Source organism: Oncorhynchus nerka, linkage group LG4 (assembly GCF_034236695.1).
Source record: "Oncorhynchus nerka isolate Pitt River linkage group LG4, Oner_Uvic_2.0, whole genome shotgun sequence".
NCBI classification, from domain to species: Eukaryota; Metazoa; Chordata; class Actinopteri; order Salmoniformes; family Salmonidae; genus Oncorhynchus; species Oncorhynchus nerka.
The window spans coordinates 90,782,303-90,802,278 of NC_088399.1; the positions used below are offsets into that span (position 1 = coordinate 90,782,303).

A 19,976-nucleotide genomic window follows, 5' to 3' on the forward strand; every position below is an offset into this window, starting at 1 on the left:
TTAACAGATCTAATCTAGTTTCTTGTTAATCTAGCTCCTTGTTAACAGATCTGATCTAGCTCCTTGTTAACAGATCTAATCTAGTTTCTTGTTAATCTAGCTCCTTGTTAACAGATCTAATCTAGCTCCTTGTTAACAGATCTAATCTAGCTTCTTGTTAACAGATCTAATCTAGCTTCTTGTTAATCTAGCTCCTTGTTAACAGATCTGATCTAGCTCCTTGTTAACAGATCTTTTATTTATTTTTATTTAACTAGGCAAGTCCGTTCAGAACAAATTCTTGTTCAGGGACAGAACGACAGATTTGTACCTTGTCAGCTCAGAGATTTGATCTTGCAGTCTTCCGGTTACTAGTCCAATGCTCTAACCACTAGGCTACGCTGCCGCCCCTAATCTAATCTAGCTCCTTGTTAATCTAGCTCCTTGTTAGCAGATCTAATCTAGCTCGTTGTTAACAGATCTAATCTAGCTCCTTTTTAACAGATCTAATCTAGCTCCTTGTTAATCTAGCTCCTTTTTAACAGATCTAATCTAGCTCCTTGTTAACAGATCTGATCTAGCGCCTTGTTAACAGATCTGATCTAGCTCCTTGTTAACAGATCTAATCTAGCTCCTTGTTCATTTAGCTCCTTGTTAACAGATCTGATCTAGCTCCTTGTTAACAGATCTGATCTAGCGCCTTGTTAACAGATCTAATCTAGCTCCTTGTTAACAGATCTGATCTAGCTCCTTGTTAATCTAGCTCCTTGTTAACAGATCTGATCTAGCTCCTTGTTAACAACTATCTTATCTTACCTCATTTGAATTCACTGTATATAGACTTTTTGTTTTCTTTTGTTCTACTGTATTATTGACTGTATGTTTTGTTTATTCCATGTGTAACTCTGTGTTGTTGTATGTGTCGAATTGCTATGTTTTATCTTGGCCAAGTCACAGTTGCAAATGAGAACTTGTTCTCAACTAGCCTACCTGGTTAAATAAAGGTGAAATAATAAAAAATAAAGATCTAATCTAGCTCCTTGTTAGCAGATCTAATCTAGCTCCTTGTTAGCAGATCTAATCTAGCTCATTGTTAACAGATCTGATCTAGTTTCTTGTTAATCTAGCTCCTTGTTAACAGATCTGATCTAGCCCCTTGTTAACAGATCTAATCTAGCCCCTTGTTAACAGATCTGATCTAGCTCCTTGTTAATCTAGCTCCTTGTTAACAGATCTGATCTAGCTCCTTGTTAACAGATCTGATCTAGCTCCTTGGTAACAGATCTGATCTAGCTCCTTGTTAACAGATCTGATCTAGCTCCTTGTTAACAGATCTGATCTAGCTCCTTGTTAACAGATCTGATCTAGCTCCTTGTTAACAGATCTAATCTAGCTCCTTGTTAACAGATCTGATCTAGCTCCTTGTTAACAGATCTAATCTAGCTCGTTGTTAATCTAGCTCCTTGTTAGCAGATCTAATCTAGCTTCTTGTTAATTTAGCTCCTTGTTAACACATGTAATCTAGCTCATTGTTAACAGATCTAATCTAGCTCCTTGTTAACAGATCTGATCTAGCTCCTTGTTAACAGATCTGATCTAGCTCCTTGTTAACAGATCTGGAAAGGTATGGACCACATCAAAATGGTTACCATGTGTTTGATACCTTTCAAATCATTCCATTCCAACTATTAGAATGAGCCCAACCTCCGATATCTCTGCCCATCAGCCACAATTGATGTGAATGGTCTTTCAAACTCAATTTTACGGATTATAATGCTGTGTTCATGATTAAGTAGGAAGGTGTTAATTACCAGTTGTAATGTCACAAATACCAGTTGGATGCATTCACATGCTTTGAACTCGTTGAGAAATGCTTATTGGCTAATGGCCAACAAGCTGCAGCAACCATAAACTAAAAGTACAGATATCATGCTTGTAAACAAATTATAGTATTTGTTTACAGTGTAAAAAAAAACGTATGAATAGTTTGCTTTCTATAAATAATGTGTTTTGTTGTTGCATTTAACTGCCAAAATCTTACTGCTGAGTTTCCCATCAGTAATTACCAGTAATTACCAGTAATGACCTTTCTCCCTTTCCCTCTCCAGGAGCTGTTCTACGAGGACAGGCACTACCACGAACACTGTTTCCGTTGTTTGCGCTGTGACCGCTCGCTGGTGGACGAGCCCTTCACCAGCCAGGAGGAGGCGCTGCTGTGCAATGACTGCTACCACAATGAGTTCTCGTCCAAGTGTGTGGCCTGCGACAAGACCGTCATGCCAGGTACGCACACCTGATACTGCTTCCCTTGAGTAGCAGAAACATCGAAACTCCCAAAAACGTGCGGGGATACATGACAACACCCTTTCGTCCTACTGAGCTGAGCCGAGCTGTACTGCGCTGACCTGGTTACCTATCCATCATAGTTGCTGTGACATAAAAAATGGCCTGCTTTGGCCTCAGTTACTCAACTGCTGTTCTCACACCTATCACAGACAGGCGTTTAACCACTGTCATGACTTTTGACTAAGCAGCTCTCTCTCTCAGTCAACGTCACGCAAGTATAAACATAGGAGTTTTCACAAGCAGTCGCGGAAGGCATAGCCGTATGGGCCTGGTCAGAAGTGGTGCCCTACGTAGGGAATAGGGTGCCATTTGGGACGCATTCTAATGTATTTTTGTGGTTGAGCTGGGTGTGACACAGCTTAGATGTGATTATGATTGTCTGCTCATTTGACCGAAAGTACCTCTCAGTTGACTTCTGGCCCAACGGTCTTTGTGACGGCATGGCAGTGTTACACCACCAGCAGGGGCTGGACAGGACAGGGCTGGAAATGACACAGGATTCAATCTGGACAGGGCAGGTTGAGGGTTATTTCTCCACAGTTTCTGTACAACTGAGCACTGAGTAGTCGTTTTGGCTTGTTTCTATGGTCTAACGCAGTTGAACACTACACTGCCTCCTCGCCCCTCTTAAAAATGCAGCCAATTGCGATTGCACTGGCCGACCTCCCCACATGCGCATTTCAGTTCCCAAAGCTCGTAAAACAAAAGGCAATAATTAAGAGATCTGATGTTCATTTTCATAGGCATGGCTCGCTGTTTATTTTGGCTACTTTTATTACCTACTTGGAGGAAGTGTTTATTTGTGGGGGACGCTTAGAGTCAGAAGTTTAAATAAAGTACGAATAATATTACTGGATGTTTCGATGGTGTTACAGCAAGTCAGACTGGATGGTGTTACAGCAAGTCAGACTGGATGGTGTTATAGCAGGTCAGACTGGATGGTGTTACAGCAAGTCAGACTGGATGGTGTTACAGCAGGTCAGACTGGATGGTGTTACAGCAGGTCAAACTGGATGGTGTTACAGCAGGTCAGACTGGATGGTGTTATAGCAGGTCAGACTGGATGGTGTTACAGCAGGTCAGACTGGATGGTGTTATAGCAAGTCAGACTGGATGGAGTTATAGCAAGTCAGACTGGATGGAGTTATAGCAAGTCAGACTGGATGGTGTTATGGCAAGTCAGACTGAATGGTGTTACAGCAGGTCAGACTGGATGGTGTTATAGCAGGTCAGACTGGATGGAGTTATAGCAAGTCAGACTGGATGGTGTTATAGCAAGTCAGACTGGATGGTGTTATAGCAGGTCAGACTGGATGGTGTTACAGCAGGTCAGACTGGATGGTGTTATAGCAAGTCAGACTGGATGGTGTTATAGCAAGTCAGACTGGATGGTGTTACAGCAAGTCAGACTGGATGGTGTTATAGCAGGTCAGACTGGATGGTGTTATAGCAAGTCAGACTGGATGGTGTTACAGCAAGTCAGACTGGATGGTGTTACAGCAAGTCAGACTGGATAGAGTTATAGCAAGTCAGACTGGATGGTGTTATAGAAGGTCAGACTGGATGGTGTTATAGCAGGTCAGACTGGATGGTGTTATAGCAAGTCAGACTGGATGGTGTTATAGCAAGTCAGACTGGATGGTGTTACAGCAAGTCAGACTGGATAGAGTTATAGCAAGTCAGACTGGATGGTGTTACAGCAAGTCAGACTGGGTGGTGTTACAGCAAGCCAGACTGGATGGTGTTATAGCAAGTCAGACTGGATGGTGTTATAGCAAGTCAGACTGGATGGTGTTATAGAAAGTCAGACTGGATGGTGTTACAGCAAGTCAGACTGGATGGTGTTATAGCAAGTCAGACTGGATGGTGTTACAGCAAGTCAGACTGGATGGTGTTATAGCAAGTCAGACTGGATGGTGTTATAGAAAGTCAGACTGGATGGTGTTACAGCAAGTCAGACTGGATGGTGTTATAGCAGGTCAGACTGGAGGGTGTTATAACAGGTCAGACTGGATGGTGTTACAGCAGGTACAGCAGGTAGCAGACTCCAGACTGGATGGTGTTATCAGACTGGAGCAAGTCAGACTGGATGGTGTTACAGCAAGTCAGACTGGATGGTGTTATAGCAGGTCAGACTGGATGGTGTTATAGCAAGTCAGACTGGATGGAGTTATAGCAAGTCAGACTGGATGGTGTTATGGCAAGTCAGACTGGATGGAGTTATAGCAAGTCAGACTGGATGGAGTTATAGCAAGTCAGACTGGATGGTGTTATAGCAGGTCAGACTGGATGGAGTTATAGCAAGTCAGACTGGATGGTGTTATAGCAAGTCAGACTGGATGGTGTTACAGCAAGTCAGACTGGATGGTGTTACAGCAGGTCAGACTGGATGGTGTTACAGCAAGTCAGGACTGGATGGTGTTACAGCAAGTCAGACTGGATGGTGTTATAGCAAGTCAGACTGGATGGCGTTAAAGCAGGTCAGACTGGATGGTGTTACAGCAGGTCAGACTGGATGGTGTTACAGCAAGTCAGACTGGATGGTGTTATAGCAAGTCAGACTGGATGGTGTTATAGCAGGTCAGACTGGAGGGTGTTATAACAGGTCAGACTGGATGGTGTTACAGCAGGTCAGACTGGATGGTGTTATGGCAAGTCAGACTGGATGGTGTTATAGCAGGTCAGACTGGAGGGTGTTATAACAGGTCAGACTGGATGGTGTTACAGCAGGTCAGACTGGATGGTGTTATGTCAGCAAGTCAGACTGGATGGTGTTATAGCAGGTCAGACTGGATGGTGTTATAGCAAGTCAGACTGGATGGAGTTATAGCAAGTCAGACTGGATGGTGTTATGGCAAGTCAGACTGGATGGAGTTATAGCAAGTCAGACTGGATGGTGTTATAGCAGGTCAGACTGGATGGAGTTATAGCAAGTCAGACTGGATGGAGTTATAGCAAGTCAGACTGGATGGTGTTATAGCAAGTCAGACTGGATGGTGTTACAGCAAGTCAGACTGGATGGTGTTATATAGCAAGCAAGTCAGACTGGATGGTGTTATAGCAGGTCAGACTGGAGTAGCAAGTCAGACTGGATGGTGTTATAGCAAGTCAGACTGGATGGTGTTACAGCAGGTCAGACTGGATGGTGTTACAGCAAGTCAGACTGGATGGTGTTACAGCAGGTCAGACTGGATGGTGTTACAGCAAGTCAGACTGGATGGTGTTATAGCAGGTCAGACTGGATGGTGTTATAGCAGGTCAGACTGGATGGTGTTATAGCAGGTCAGACTGGATGCTATTACAGCAAGTCAGACTGGATGGAGTTATAGCAAGTCAGACTGGATGGTGTTACAGCAAGTCAGACTGGATGGTGTTACAGCAAGTCAGACTGGATGGTGACTTATAGCAAGTCAGACTGGATGGTGTTATAGCAAGTCAGACTGGATGGTGTTATAGCAAGTCAGACTGGATAGTGTTATAGCAGGTCAGACTGGATGGTGTTACTGGAGCAAGTCAGACTGGATGGTGTTACAGCAGGTCAGACTGGATGGTGTTATAGCAAGTCAGACTGGATGGTGTTATAGCAAGTCAGACTGGATGGTGTTATAGCAAGTCAGACTGGATGGTGTTATAGCAAGTCAGACTGGATGGTGTTACTGGAGCAGGTCAGACTGGATGGTGTTATAACAGGTCAGACTGGATGGTGTTACAGCAGGTCAGACTGGATGGTGTTATAGCAAGTCAGACTGGATGGTGTTATAGCAAGTCAGACTGGATGGTGTTACAGCAGGTCAGACTGGATGGTGTTATAGCAAGTCAGACTGGATGGTGTTATAGCAAGTCAGACTGGATGGTGTTATAGCAAGTCAGACTGGATGGTGTTATAGCAGGTCAGACTGGAGGGTGTTATAACAGGTCAGACTGGATGGTGTTACAGCAGGTCAGACTGGATGGTGTTATGGCAAGTCAGACTGGATGGTGTTATAGCAGGTCAGACTGGATGGTGTTATAGCAAGTCAGACTGGATGGAGTTATAGCAAGTCAGACTGGATGGTGTTATGGCAAATCAGACTGGATGGAGTTATGGCAAGTCAGACTGGATGGTGTTATAGCAGGTCAGACTGGATGGTGTTACAGCAGGTCAGACTGGATGGTGTTATAGCAAGTCAGACTGGATGGTGTTATAGCAAGTCAGACTGGATGGTGTTACAGCAAGTCAGACTGGATGGTGTTATAGCAGGTCAGACTGGATGGTGTTATAGCAAGTCAGACTGGATGGTGTTACAGCAAGTCAGACTGGATGGTGTTACAGCAAGTCAGACTGGATAGAGTTATAGCAGGTCAGACTGGATGGTGTTATAGCAAGTCAGACTGGATGCTGTTATAGCAAGTCAGACTGGATGGTGTTACAGCAAGTCAGACTGGATAGAGTTATAGCAAGTCAGACTGGATGGTGTTACAGCAAGTCAGACTGGATGGTGTTATAGCAAGTCAGACAAGCCAGACTGGATGGTGTTATAGCAAGTCAGACTGGATGGTGTTATAGCAAGTCAGACTGGATGGTGTTATAGCAAGTCAGACTGGATGGTGGATGGTGTTACAGCAAGTCAGACTGGATAGAGTTATAGCAAGTCAGACTGGATGGTGTTACAGCAAGTCAGACTGGATGGTGTTACAGCAAGTCAGACTGGATGGTGTTATAGCAAGTCAGACTGGATGGTGTTATAGCAAGTCAGACTCAGACTGGATGGTGTTATAGAAAGTCAGACTGGATGGTGTTATAGCAAGTCAGACTGGATGGTGTAGCAAGTCAGACTGGATGGTGTTACAGCAAGTCAGACTGGATGGTGTTATAGCAAGTCAGACTGGATGGTGTTTAGCAAGTCAGACTGGATGGTGTTATAGCAAGTCAGACTGGATGGTGTTATAGAAAGTCAGACTGGATGGTGTTACAGCAAGTCAGACTGGATAGAGTTATAGCAAGTCAGACTGGATGGTGTTACAGCAAGTCAGACTGGATGGTGTTACAGCAAGTCAGACTGGATGGTGTTATAGCAAGTCAGACTGGATGGTGTTATAGCAAGTCAGACTGGATGGTGTTATAGAAAGTCAGACTGGATGGTGTTACAGCAAGTCAGACTGGATGGTGTTATAGCAGGTCAGACTGGAGGGTGTTATAACAGGTCAGACTGGATGGTGTTACAGCAGGTCAGACTGGATGGTGTTATAGCAAGTCAGACTGGATGGTGTTACAGCAAGTCAGACTGGATGGTGTTATAGCAGGTCAGACTGCATGGTGTTATAGCAAGTCAGACTGGATGGAGTTATAGCAAGTCAGACTGGATGGTGTTATGGCAAGTCAGACTGGATGGAGTTATAGCAAGTCAGACTGGATGGAGTTATAGCAAGTCAGACTGGATGGTGTTATAGCAGGTCAGACTGGATGGAGTTATAGCAAGTCAGACTGGATGGTGTTATAGCAAGTCAGACAGGATGGTGTTACAGCAAGTCAGACTGGATGGTGTTACAGCAAGTCAGACTGGGTGGTGTTACAGCAAGCCAGACTGGATGGTGTTATAGCAAGTCAGACTGGATGGTGTTATAGCAAGTCAGACTGGATGGTGTTATAGAAAGTCAGACTGGATGGTGTTACAGCAAGTCAGACTGGATAGTGTTATAGCAAGTCAGACTGGATGGTGTTACAGCAAGTCAGACTGGATGGTGTTACAGCAAGTCAGACTGGATGGTGTTATAGCAAGTCAGACTGGATGGTGTTATAGCAGGTCAGACTGGATGGTGTTACAGCAGGTCAGACTGGATGGTGTTACAGCAGGTCAGACTGGATGGTGTTATGGCAAGTCAGACTGGATGGTGTTTAGCAGGTCAGACTGGAGGGTGTTATCAGGTCAGACTGGATGGTGTTACAGCAGGTCAGACTGGATGGTGTTACAGCAAGTCAGACTGGAGACTGGACTGATGGTGTTATAGCAAGTCAGACTGGATGGTGTTATAGCAAGTCAGACTGGATGGTGTTATAGCAAGTCAGACTGGATGGTGTTATGGCAGGTCAGACTGGATGGTGTTATAGCAAGTCAGACTGGATGGAGTTATAGCAAGTCAGACTGGATGGAGTTATGGCAAGTCAGACTGGATGGAGTTATAGCAAGTCAGACTGGATGGTGTTATAGCAGGTCAGACTGGATGGAGTTATAGCAAGTCAGACTGGATGGAGTTATAGCAAGTCAGACTGGATGGTGTTATAGCAAGTCAGACTGGATGGTGTTACAGCAAGTCAGACTGGATGGTGTTATAGCAAGTCAGACTGGATGGTGTTATAGCAAGTCAGACTGGATGGTGTTACAGCAAGTCAGACTGGATGGTGTTACAGCAGGTCAGACTGGATGGTGTTACAGCAGGTCAGACTGGATGGTGTTACAGCAAGTCAGACTGGATGGTGTTATAGCAAGTCAGACTGGATGGTGTTATAGCAGGTCAGACTGGATGGTGTTATAGCAGGTCAGACTGGATGCTATTACAGCAAGTCAGACTGGATAGAGTTATAGCAAGTCAGACTGGATGGTGTTACAGCAAGTCAGACTGGATGGTGTTACAGCAAGCCAGACTGGATGGTGTTATAGCAAGTCAGACTGGATGGTGTTATAGCAAGTCAGACTGGATGGTGTTATAGAAAGTCAGACTGGATGGTGTTATAGCAGGTCAGACTGGATGGTGTTATAGCAAGTCAGACTGGATGGTGTTACAGCAGGTCAGACTGGATGGTGTTATAGCAAGTCAGACTGGATGGTGTTATAGCAAGTCAGACTGGATGGTGTTATAGCAAGTCAGACTGGATGGTGTTATAGCAGGTCAGACTGGATGGTGTTATAAGTCAGGTCAGACTGGATGGTGTTACAGCAGGTCAGACTGGATGGTGTTATGGCAAGTCAGACTGGATGGTGTTATAGCAGGTCAGACTGGATGGTGTTATAGCAAGTCAGACTGGATGGTGTTACAGCAGGTCAGACTGGATGGTGTTAGAGCAAGTCAGACTGGATGGTGTTATGGCAAGTCAGACTGGATGGTGTTATAGCAGGTCAGACTGGATGGTGTTATAGCAAGTCAGACTGGATGGAGTTATAGCAAGTCAGACTGGATGGTGATATGGCAAGTCAGACTGGATGGAGTTATGGCAAGTCAGACTGGATGGAGTTATAGCAAGTCAGACTGGATGGTGTTATAGCAGGTCTGACTGGATGGTGTTACAGCAAGTCAGACTGGATGGTGTTACAGCAGGTCAGACTGGATGGTGTTACAGCAAGTCAGGACTGGATGGTGTTACAGCAAGTCAGACTGGATGGTGTTACAGCAGGTCAGACTGGATGGTGTTACAGCAAGTCAGACTGGATGGTGTTATAGCAAGTCAGACTGGATGGTGTTATAGCAGGTCAGACTGGATGGTGTTATAACAGGTCAGACTGGATGGTGTTATAGCAAGTCAGACTGGATGGTGTTATAGCAAGTCAGACTGGATGGTGTTATAGCAGGTCAGACTGGATGGTGTTACAGCAGGTCAGACTGGATGGTGTTATAGCAAGTCAGACTGGATGGTGTTATAGCAAGTCAGACTGGATGGTGTTATAGCAAGTCAGACTGGATGGTGTTATAGCAAGTCAGACTGGATAGAGTTATAGCAAGTCAGACTGGATGGTGTTACAGCAAGTCAGACTGGGTGGTGTTACAGCAAGTCAGACTGGATGGTGTTATAGCAAGTCAGACTGGATGGTGTTATAGCAGGTCAGACTGGAGGGTGTTACAACAGGTCAGACTGGATGGTGTTACAGCAGGTCAGACTGGATGGTGTTATGGCAAGTCAGACTGGATGGTGTTATAGCAGGTCAGACTGGAGGGTGTTATAACAGGTCAGACTGGATGGTGTTACAGCAGGTCAGACTGGATGGTGTTACAGCAAGTCAGACTGGATGGTGTTATAGCAGGTCAGACTGGATGGTGTTATAGCAAGTCAGACTGGATGGAGTTATAGCAAGTCAGACTGGATGGTGTTATGGCAGGTCAGACTGGATGGTGTTATAGCAAGTCAGACTGGATGGAGTTATAGCAAGTCAGACTGGATGGAGTTATGGCAAGTCAGACTGGATGGAGTTATAGCAAGTCAGACTGGATGGTGTTATAGCAGGTCAGACTGGATGGAGTTATAGCAAGTCAGACTGGATGGAGTTATAGCAAGTCAGACTGGATGGTGTTATAGCAAGTCAGACTGGATGGTGTTACAGCAAGTCAGACTGGATGGTGTTATAGCAAGTCAGACTGGATGGTGTTATAGCAAGTCAGACTGGATGGTGTTATAGCAAGTCAGACTGGATGGTGTTACAGCAGGTCAGACTGGATGGTGTTACAGCAGGTCAGACTGGATGGTGTTACAGCAAGTCAGACTGGATGGTGTTATAGCAAGTCAGACTGGATTGTGTTATAGCAGGTCAGACTGGATGGTGTTATAGCAGGTCAGACTGGATGCTGTTACAGCAAGTCAGACTGGATAGAGTTATAGCAAGTCAGACTGGATGGTGTTACAGCAAGTCAGACTGGATGGTGTTACAGCAAGCCAGACTGGATGGTGTTATAGCAAGTCAGACTGGATGGTGTTATAGCAAGTCAGACTGGATGGTGTTATAGAAAGTCAGACTGGATGGTGTTATAGCAGGTCAGACTGGATGGTGTTATAGCAAGTCAGACTGGATGGTGTTACAGCAGGTCAGACTGGATGGTGTTAGAGCAAGTCAGACTGGATGGTGTTATAGCAAGTCAGACTGGATGGTGTTATAGCAAGTCAGACTGGATGGTGTTATAGCAGGTCAGACTGGAGGGTGTTATAACAGGTCAGACTGGATGGTGTTACAGCAGGTCAGACTGGATGGTGTTATGGCAAGTCAGACTGGATGGTGTTATAGCAGGTCAGACTGGATGGTGTTATAGCAAGTCAGACTGGATGGTGTTACAGCAGGTCAGACTGGATGGTGTTAGAGCAAGTCAGACTGGATGGTGTTATGGCAAGTCAGACTGGATGGTGTTATAGCAGGTCAGACTGGATGGTGTTATAGCAAGTCAGACTGGATGGAGTTATAGCAAGTCAGACTGGATGGTGATATGGCAAGTCAGACTGGATGGAGTTATGGCAAGTCAGACTGGATGGAGTTATAGCAAGTCAGACTGGATGGTGTTATAGCAGGTCTGACTGGATGGTGTTACAGCAAGTCAGACTGGATGGTGTTACAGCAGGTCAGACTGGATGGTGTTACAGCAAGTCAGGACTGGATGGTGTTACAGCAAGTCAGACTGGATGGTGTTACAGCAGGTCAGACTGGATGGTGTTACAGCAAGTCAGACTGGATGGTGTTATAGCAAGTCAGACTGGATGGTGTTATAGCAGGTCAGACTGGAGGGTGTTATAACAGGTCAGACTGGATGGTGTTATAGCAAGTCAGACTGGATGGTGTTATAGCAAGTCAGACTGGATGGTGTTATAGCAGGTCAGACTGGATGGTGTTACAGCAGGTCAGACTGGATGGTGTTATAGCAAGTCAGACTGGATGGTGTTATAGCAAGTCAGACTGGATGGTGTTACAGCAAGTCAGACTGGATGGTGTTATAGCAGGTCAGACTGGATGGTGTTATAGCAAGTCAGACTGGATGGTGTTACAGCAAGTCAGACTGGATGGTGTTACAGCAAGTCAGACTGGATAGAGTTATAGCAAGTCAGACTGGATGGTGTTATAGAAGGTCAGACTGGATGGTGTTATAGCAGGTCAGACTGGATGGTGTTATAGTCAGAATGCTGTTATAGCAAGTCAGACTGGATGGTGTTACAGCAAGTCAGACTGGATAGAGTTATAGCAAGTCAGACTGGATGGTGTTACAGCAAGTCAGACTGGGTGGTGTTACAGCAATCCAGACTGGATGGTGTTATAGCAAGTCAGACTGGATGGTGTTATAGCAAGTCAGACTGGATGGTGTTATAGAAAGTCAGACTGGATGGTGTTACAGCAAGTCAGACTGGATGGTGTTATAGCAAGTCAGACTGGATGGTGTTATAGCAGGTCAGACTGGATGGTGTTACAGCAGGTCAGACTGGATGGTGTTATAGCAGGTCAGACTGGATGGTGTTATAGCAAGTCAGACTGGATGGTGTTATAGCAGGTCAGACTGGATGGTGTTATAGCAAGTCAGACTGGATGGTGTTACAGCAAGTCAGACTGGATGGTATTACAGCAAGTCATGGATGGTGTTATAGCAGGTCAGACTGGATGGTGTTATAGCAGGTCAGACTGGATGGTGTTACAACAGGTCAGACTGGATGGTGTTATAGCAGGTCAGACTGGATGGTGTTATAGCAAGTCAGACTGGATGGTGTTATAGCAGGTCAGACTGGATGGAGTTATAGCAAGTTAGACTGGATGGTGTTACAGCAAGTCAGACTGGATGGTATTACAGCAAGTCATGGATGGAGTTATAGCAAGTCAGACTGGATGGTGTTCAGGTTTTACTCAATTATCTGGTTTGGTAAAAAAAAAAAAACTTTATTTAACCTTGATTTTGTCAGATAGTCATATTTAGAACAAAGTATATGAGCCCTGAATTACAACAAAAAATACATGTCATAATATAAATCCAAAATGCAAGCAGAAAGAAAACCACAGTCATAAAAAAACACACACATTTATCAGTAGCAAGGTCCTCAATCAGAATCAGCTGTAGCAGTAGGTGTCAGAACTAGGAGATTACGCATACTGAGGTTTGACATTCTAACCCAGAACTCAAGTGGCTGACAAGGCACACAAACCGGTAGTTGTGATGACTACACAGGTGATGACTCTTGCAGACAGAGTGAATTATACCAAACCTGTCTGTGTCTCAATCTATGTCTCAATATCAGTCTCAATCTCTGTCTGTCTCAATCTCAGTCTCAATCTATGTCTGTCTCAATCTCAGTCTGTCTCTGTTTCAATATCAGTCTCAATCTCAATCTCTGTCTGTCTCAATCTCAGTCTCAATCTATGTCTGTCTCAATCTCAGTCTGTCTCTGTTTCAATCTCTGTCTCAATCTCAGTCTCTATCTCAGCCTCAGTCTCAATCTCAGTCTCAATCTCTGTCTGTCTCAGTCTCAATCTCTGTCTCAGTCTCAATCTCTGTCTGTCTCAATCTCTGTCAGTCTCTGTCTCAGTCTGTCTCTGTCTCAGTCTCAATCTATGTCTCAATCTCAGTCTGTCTCTGTCTCAGTCTCAATCTATGTCTCAATCTGTCTGTCTCAATCTCTCTCAGTCTCTGTCTCAATCTCAGTATCAATCTCTGTCTCAATCTCTGTCTCAGTCTCAATATCTGTCTCAATCTCTGTCTCAGTCTGTCTCAATCTCTGTCTCAGTCTCTGTCTCAATCTCTGTCTCAATCTCAGTCTCGATCTCAGTCTCAATCTCTGTCTCGATCTCAGTCTTGATCTCAGTCTCAATATCTGTCTCAATATCTGTCTCAATCTCTGTCTCAATCTCAATCTCAGTCTCTGTCTCAATCTCAGTCTCAGTCTCTGTCTCTGTCTCTGTCTCTGTCTCAGTCTCAATCTCTGTCTCAATCTCTGTCTCAGTCTCAGTCTCTGTCTCAATCTTAGTCTGTCTCAGTCTCAATCTATGTCTCAGTCTCAATCTATGTCTGTCTCAATCTCTGTCTCAGTCTCAATCTTTGTCTGTCTCAATCTCTGCCTGTCTCAATCTCAGTCTCTGTCTCAATCTCTGTCTCAATCTCTGTCTCAATCTCTGTCTCTATGTCTGTCTCAATCTCAGTCTGTCTCTGTTTCAATATCAGTCTCAATCTCAATCTCTGTCTGTTTCAATCTCAGTCTCAATCTATGTCTGTCTCAATCTCAGTCTGTCTCTGTTTCAATATCAGTCTCAATCTCAATCTCTGTCTGTCTCAATCTCAGTCTCAATCTATGTCTGTCTCAATCTCAGTCTGTCTCTGTTTCAATCTCTGTCTCAATCTCAGTCTCTATCTCAGTCTCTATCTCAGCCTCAGTCTCAATCTCAGTCTCAATCTCTGTCTGTCTCAGTCTCAATCTCTGTCTGTCTCAATCTCTGTCTGTCTCAATCTCTGTGTCTCTGTCTCAGTCTGTCTCTGTCTCAGTCTCAATCTATGTCTCAATCTCAGTCTGTCTCTGTCTCAGTCTCAATCTATGTCTCAATCTGTCTGTCTCAATCTCTCTCAGTCTCTGTCTCAATCTCAGTATCAATCTCTGTCTCAATCTCTGTCTCAATCTCTGTCTCAGTCTCAATATCTGTCTCAATCTCAGTATCAATCTCTGTCTCGATCTCTGTCTCAATCTCTGTCTCAATCTCTGTCTCAGTCTCAATATCTGTCTCAATCTCTGTCTCAGTCTGTCTCAATCTCTGTCTCAGTCTCTGTCTCAATCTCTGTCTCAATCTCAGTCTCGATCTCAGTCTCAATCTCTGTCTCGATCTCAGTCTCGATCTCAGTCTCAATCTCTGTCTCGATCTCAGTCTCAGTCTCTGTCTCAATCTCTGTCTGTCTCAATCTCTGTCTCAGTCTCAATCTCTGTCTGTCTCAATCTCTGTCTGTCTCAATCTCAGTCTCTGTCTCAATCTCTGTCTCAATCTCTGTCTCAATCTCTGTCTCAATCTCTGTCTCAGTCTCTGTCTCAGTCTCTGTCTCTGTCTCAATCTCAGTCTGTCTCAGTCTCAATCTCAGTCTGTCTCAGTCGCAATCTCTGTCTCAGTCTCAATCTCTGTCTCAATCTCTGTCTCAATCTCTGTCTCAATCTCTGTCTCAGTCTCAGTCTCTGTCGCTGTCTCAGTCTCAGTCTGTCTCAGTCTCAATCTATGTCTCAGTCTCAATCTATGTCTCAATCTCTGTCTCAGTCTCTGTCGCTGTCTCAGTCTCAATCTCAGTCTGTCTCAGTCTCAATCTATGTCTCAGTCTCAATCTATGTCTGTCTCAATCTCTGTCTCAGTCTCAATCTCTGTCTCAATCTCTGTCTCAATCTCTGTCTCAGTCTCTGTCTCAGTCTCAATCTATGTCTCAGTCTCAATCTCTGTCTCAGTCTCAATCTCTGTCTGTCTCAATCTCAGTCTCTGTCTCAGTCTCTGTCTCAGTCTTAATCTCTGTCTCAATCTCAATCTCAATCTCAGTCTCTGTCTCAATCTCTGTCTCAGTCTCAATCTATGTCGGTCTCAATCGCAGTCTCAATCTCTGTCTCAGTCTCAATCTATGTCTCAGTCTCTCCCTTCCCCTCTCTCTCTCTCTCCTTCTCCCTCTGGCAGGCTCAAAGAAGTTGGAGTATGGGGGCTCTGCGTGGCACGAGGACTGCTTTGTGTGCCATGGCTGTGAGAAGCCCATCGGTGGCCAGTCCTTCATCCCCGACAAAGACGACTACTACTGTGTACCCTGCTACGAGGGCAGGTTCACCCCGCGATGCAGCCTCTGCAAAAAGGTGAACCAGGGCCTCCTCGAATCAACATTATCCTCTCCCTGTCACTGTTATTGACGTTCTCACGGTAGTAGATGGGTTTCTTGTGAAACCACTTTGTCAGATCAAGTCAGTAAGGTTGATGGGTATGTATCCTGCGTAGGCGCTGGCCACAGGAGGCGTCAGCTACAAAGATGAGACGTGGCACAAGGAGTGTTTGGTGTGCAACGGCTGTAAGAGCCCACTGGCGGGCCAGCCCTTCACCTCCCAGGGGGACACGCCCTACTGCGTCAAGTGCTTCAGCAGCCTCTACGCACAGAAGTGTGCCTCCTGTAACTCGCCCATCACAGGTCATGTCTTCTCCATTTCACTAGATAATATGGGTTGATTTGAAACACTCAAATGGCACCCTATTCCCTACTTACTGCACTTACACTGTGGCACTAAGTACCAGCCCAGGCAAAGACGCCCTGCATGCCAGAGCACAGACATACTGGAAATATACTGGTAGAGCCTGTGGCTGTTTAGAATGCCAGTGTTTCAACTGAACACAGAGAACTGGCAGGTGTTCAGTGCTGATATTACAGCCAACCATAGAATTACCCACACGACTTAATGTTCAGAATGTAATTTCTTACTGCACACCTGTCAATCCAGGTGGGAGTCAAAGTTCTCTATGTAGACATAGGCTACGTCCCACATGGCATCCTATTCCCTTTGTAGTGCACTACTTTTGACCAGGGACCATAGGACACTGGTCAAAAGTAGTGCACTATATTGGAAATAGGGTGGCATTTGGGACGTACTCGTATGCTACTATACATGCTAAGTGTTTTATTCCCTCCAGGGTTTGGCGAGGGGAAGTACATTTCTTTCCAGGATCGGCAGTGGCACCAGCCCTGCTTCAAGTGCTCCCACTGCTCTGTCTCTCTGGTTGGATCCGGCTTCTTCCCTGACCGGGACCAGATCCTTTGCGGCGACTGCAACAACGACCAAGAAGACCAATGAGAATCACTTTCTCTGTCCTTCAACTGTGCTTGACCAATCACAAATGTACAGTTATAGCTATCCCGTTTGTAACACACAGCGGTGACATGACCACATTTAAGAAAGCCTCTAAACCTCAACCTATATTTAATACTACATCACCCTAAATATATACAGTACCAGTCAAACATTTGGACACACCTACTCATTCAAGGGTTTTTCTTTATTTTTACTATTTTATACATTGTAGAATAATAGTGAAGACATCAAAACTATGAAATAACACATGGAATAAATAAATCAAAATATTTCATATTTGAGATTCTTCAAAGTAGCCACCCTTTTCCTTGATGACAGCATTGCACACTTGGCATTCTCTCAACCAGCTTCATTAGGAATGCTTTTCCAACAGTCTTGAAGTTCCTACATATGCTGAGCTCTTGTTGGCTGCTTTTCCTTCACTCTCCGGTCCAACTCATCCTAAACCATCTCAATTGGTTGAGGTCGAGTGATTGTGGAGGCCAGGTCATCTGATGCAGCACTCCATCACTCTCCTTCTTGGTCAAATAGCCATTACACAGCCTGGAGGTGTGTTTTGGGTCATTGTCCTGTTGAAAAACAAACAATTCTCCACTAAGCTCAAATCAGATGGGATGGCATATCGCTGCAGAATGCTGTGGTAGCCATGCTGGTTAAGTGTGCCTTGAATTCTAAATAAATCACACACAGTGTCACCAGCAAAGCACCATCTCACCTCCTCCTCCATGCTTCACTGTGGGAACCACACATGCAGAGATCATCCGGTCACCTACTCTGCGTCTCACAAAGACACGGCGGTTGGAAACATAAATCTCAAATTTGGACTCATCAGTACCAAAGGACAGATTTCCACCAGTCTAATATCCATTGCTCGTGTTTCTTGGCCCAATCACGTCTCTTCTTATTAATGGTGTCCTTTAGTAGTGGTTTCTTTGCAGCAATTCGACCATGAAGGCCTGATTCACGCAGTCTCCTCTGAACAGTTGATTTTGAGATGTGTTTATTACTTGAACTCTGTGAAGCATTTATTGGGCTACAATTTATGAGGCAGGTAACTCTAATGAACTTATCCTCTTGAGCAGAGTTAACTCTGGGTCTTCCTTTCCTGTGGCGGTCCTCATGAGAGCCAGTTTCATCATAGCCCTTGATGGTTTTTGCGACTGCACATGAAACTTTCAAATATCTTGACATTTTCCAAGTTTGAATGACCATGTCTTAAAGTAATGATAGACTGTTGTTTCTCTTTGCTTATTTGAGCTGTTCTTGCGATAATATGGACTTGGTCTTTTGCCAAATAGGGCTATTTTAACGGTTGTTTGAAGAAGAGGACCAAGGTGCAGCGTGGTACGCGTTCATGATTTTAATAAAACTGAACACTAGAACAAAAAACAAAGCGGCACAAATGAAACAGTTCTGTCTGGTGCAGACACACAAAACAGAAAATAACTACCCACAAAACACAAGTGGGAAAAGGCTACCTAAGTATGGTTCTCAATCAGAGACAACGATAGACAGCTGCCTCTGATTGAGACCCACACCCGGCCAAACACACAGAAATAGAAAACATAGAACACAAAACATAGAATGCCCACCCCAACTCACGCCCTTACCAAACCAAAATAGAGACGTAAAAAGGATCTCGAAGGTCAGGGCGAGACAGCTATCTTCTGTATATCACCCATACCTTGTCACAGCACAACTGATTGGCTGAAATGCATTAAGAAGGATAGAAATTCCACAAATTAACTTTTAGCAAGGCACACGTTAATTGAAATGCATTCCAGGTGACTACCTCATGAAGCTGGTTGAGAGAATGCCAAGAGTGTGTAAAGTTGTCATCAAGACAAAGGGTGGATACTTTGAAGAATCTCAAATGTAAAATATATTTTGATTTGTTTAACACTTTTTCTGGTTACTACATGATTCCATATGTGTTATTTCATAGTTTTGATGTCTTCACTATTATTCTATGTAAAAAATAGTACAAATTAAAAAAAAAAAAACTTGAATGAGTAGGTGTCCAAACTTTTGACCTGTACTGTATATATCTTAAAATATATAATACACATTTTCTTCAGTGTTGCATGTATGTCTATGTTGTTAAACTGATTTTCAAGCATAAAAAGCACATTGAAATATTTTTTACCCCTTTTTCTTCCCAATTTTGTGGTATCCAAGTGGTAGTTACAGTCTTGTCTCAACACTGCAACTCCCGTACGGACTTGAGAGAGACGAAGGTCGAGAGCCGTGCGTCCTCCGAAACACAACCTAACCAAGCCGCACTGCTTCTTGACACAATGCCCACAACCCAGAAGCCAGCCGCACCAATGTGTCGGAGGAAACGCCGTACACCGGGGGACTGTGTCAGCGAGCACTTGTAAGAATACATGAACTATTCGTATCCTGAAGGAGCTTACATATTAATGCAGCTGACCTGAGCTCTGCCGAAATATGGCATTAATGATGCACACACAGTCTGAACTAAATAGTGTCTTAACAGCTGTATTTTATTGCAGCTATATCAAAAAGTATCAATCAGTCAATTATATTTCTTTATTATTTTATCACTTTCTTTCCTCTGTTTGCTGTATTGTAACCAGTAATATTACAACTCTAAACCAATCCAGTATGTACTGTAATAATAACCCTATTGGGTCAGAATACTGTGTCTGTAAAGGTGGGCCAAAATAAACACTTTGTAAGGCTTCTTTGAGGTGTATTGTCTTCCAATGAGAACAGCCTTTGGCTTCTTTGAGGTGTGTTGTCTTCCAATGAGAACAGCCTTTGGCTTCTTTGAGGTGTGTTGTCTTCCAATGAGAACAGCCTTTGGCTTCTTTGAGGTGTATGGTCTTCCAATGAGAACAGCCTTTGGACTACTGCTTACATTACACATGAATACTTTCCTTACTTAACCCCCGGTGTGAACAGATTTGATCATTGGTGTGGCGGTGCCAATGTGATGCCAGGCCAGGGTGGCGGTGCCAATGTGATGCCAGGCCAGGGTGGCGGTGCCAATGTGATGCCAGGCCAGGGTAGCGGTGCCAATGTGATGCCAGGCCAGGGTAGCGGTGCCAATGCGATGCCAGGGTGGCGGTGCCAATGTGATGCCAGGCCAGGGTGGCGGTGCCAATGTGATGCC

General features: G+C 44.5%; 1 protein-coding gene across 1 annotated transcript in view; it reads left to right on the forward strand.

Moving 5' to 3' along the window:
- LOC115120304 (four and a half LIM domains protein 3-like) overlaps positions 1-19,545 on the forward strand; it is a 162,987-nt gene extending 143,442 nt beyond the window's left edge. The window contains exons 3-6 of the mRNA XM_065018021.1: positions 2,088-2,262; positions 15,666-15,835; positions 15,975-16,161; positions 16,659-19,545. Of these exons, the coding sequence (XP_064874093.1) occupies positions 2,088-2,262; positions 15,666-15,835; positions 15,975-16,161; positions 16,659-16,819 (693 nt within the window). The 3' untranslated portion in view covers positions 16,820-19,545. The remainder of the gene's footprint in view (positions 1-2,087; positions 2,263-15,665; positions 15,836-15,974; positions 16,162-16,658) is intronic.
- The last annotated feature ends 431 nt before the right edge of the window (positions 19,546-19,976 follow it).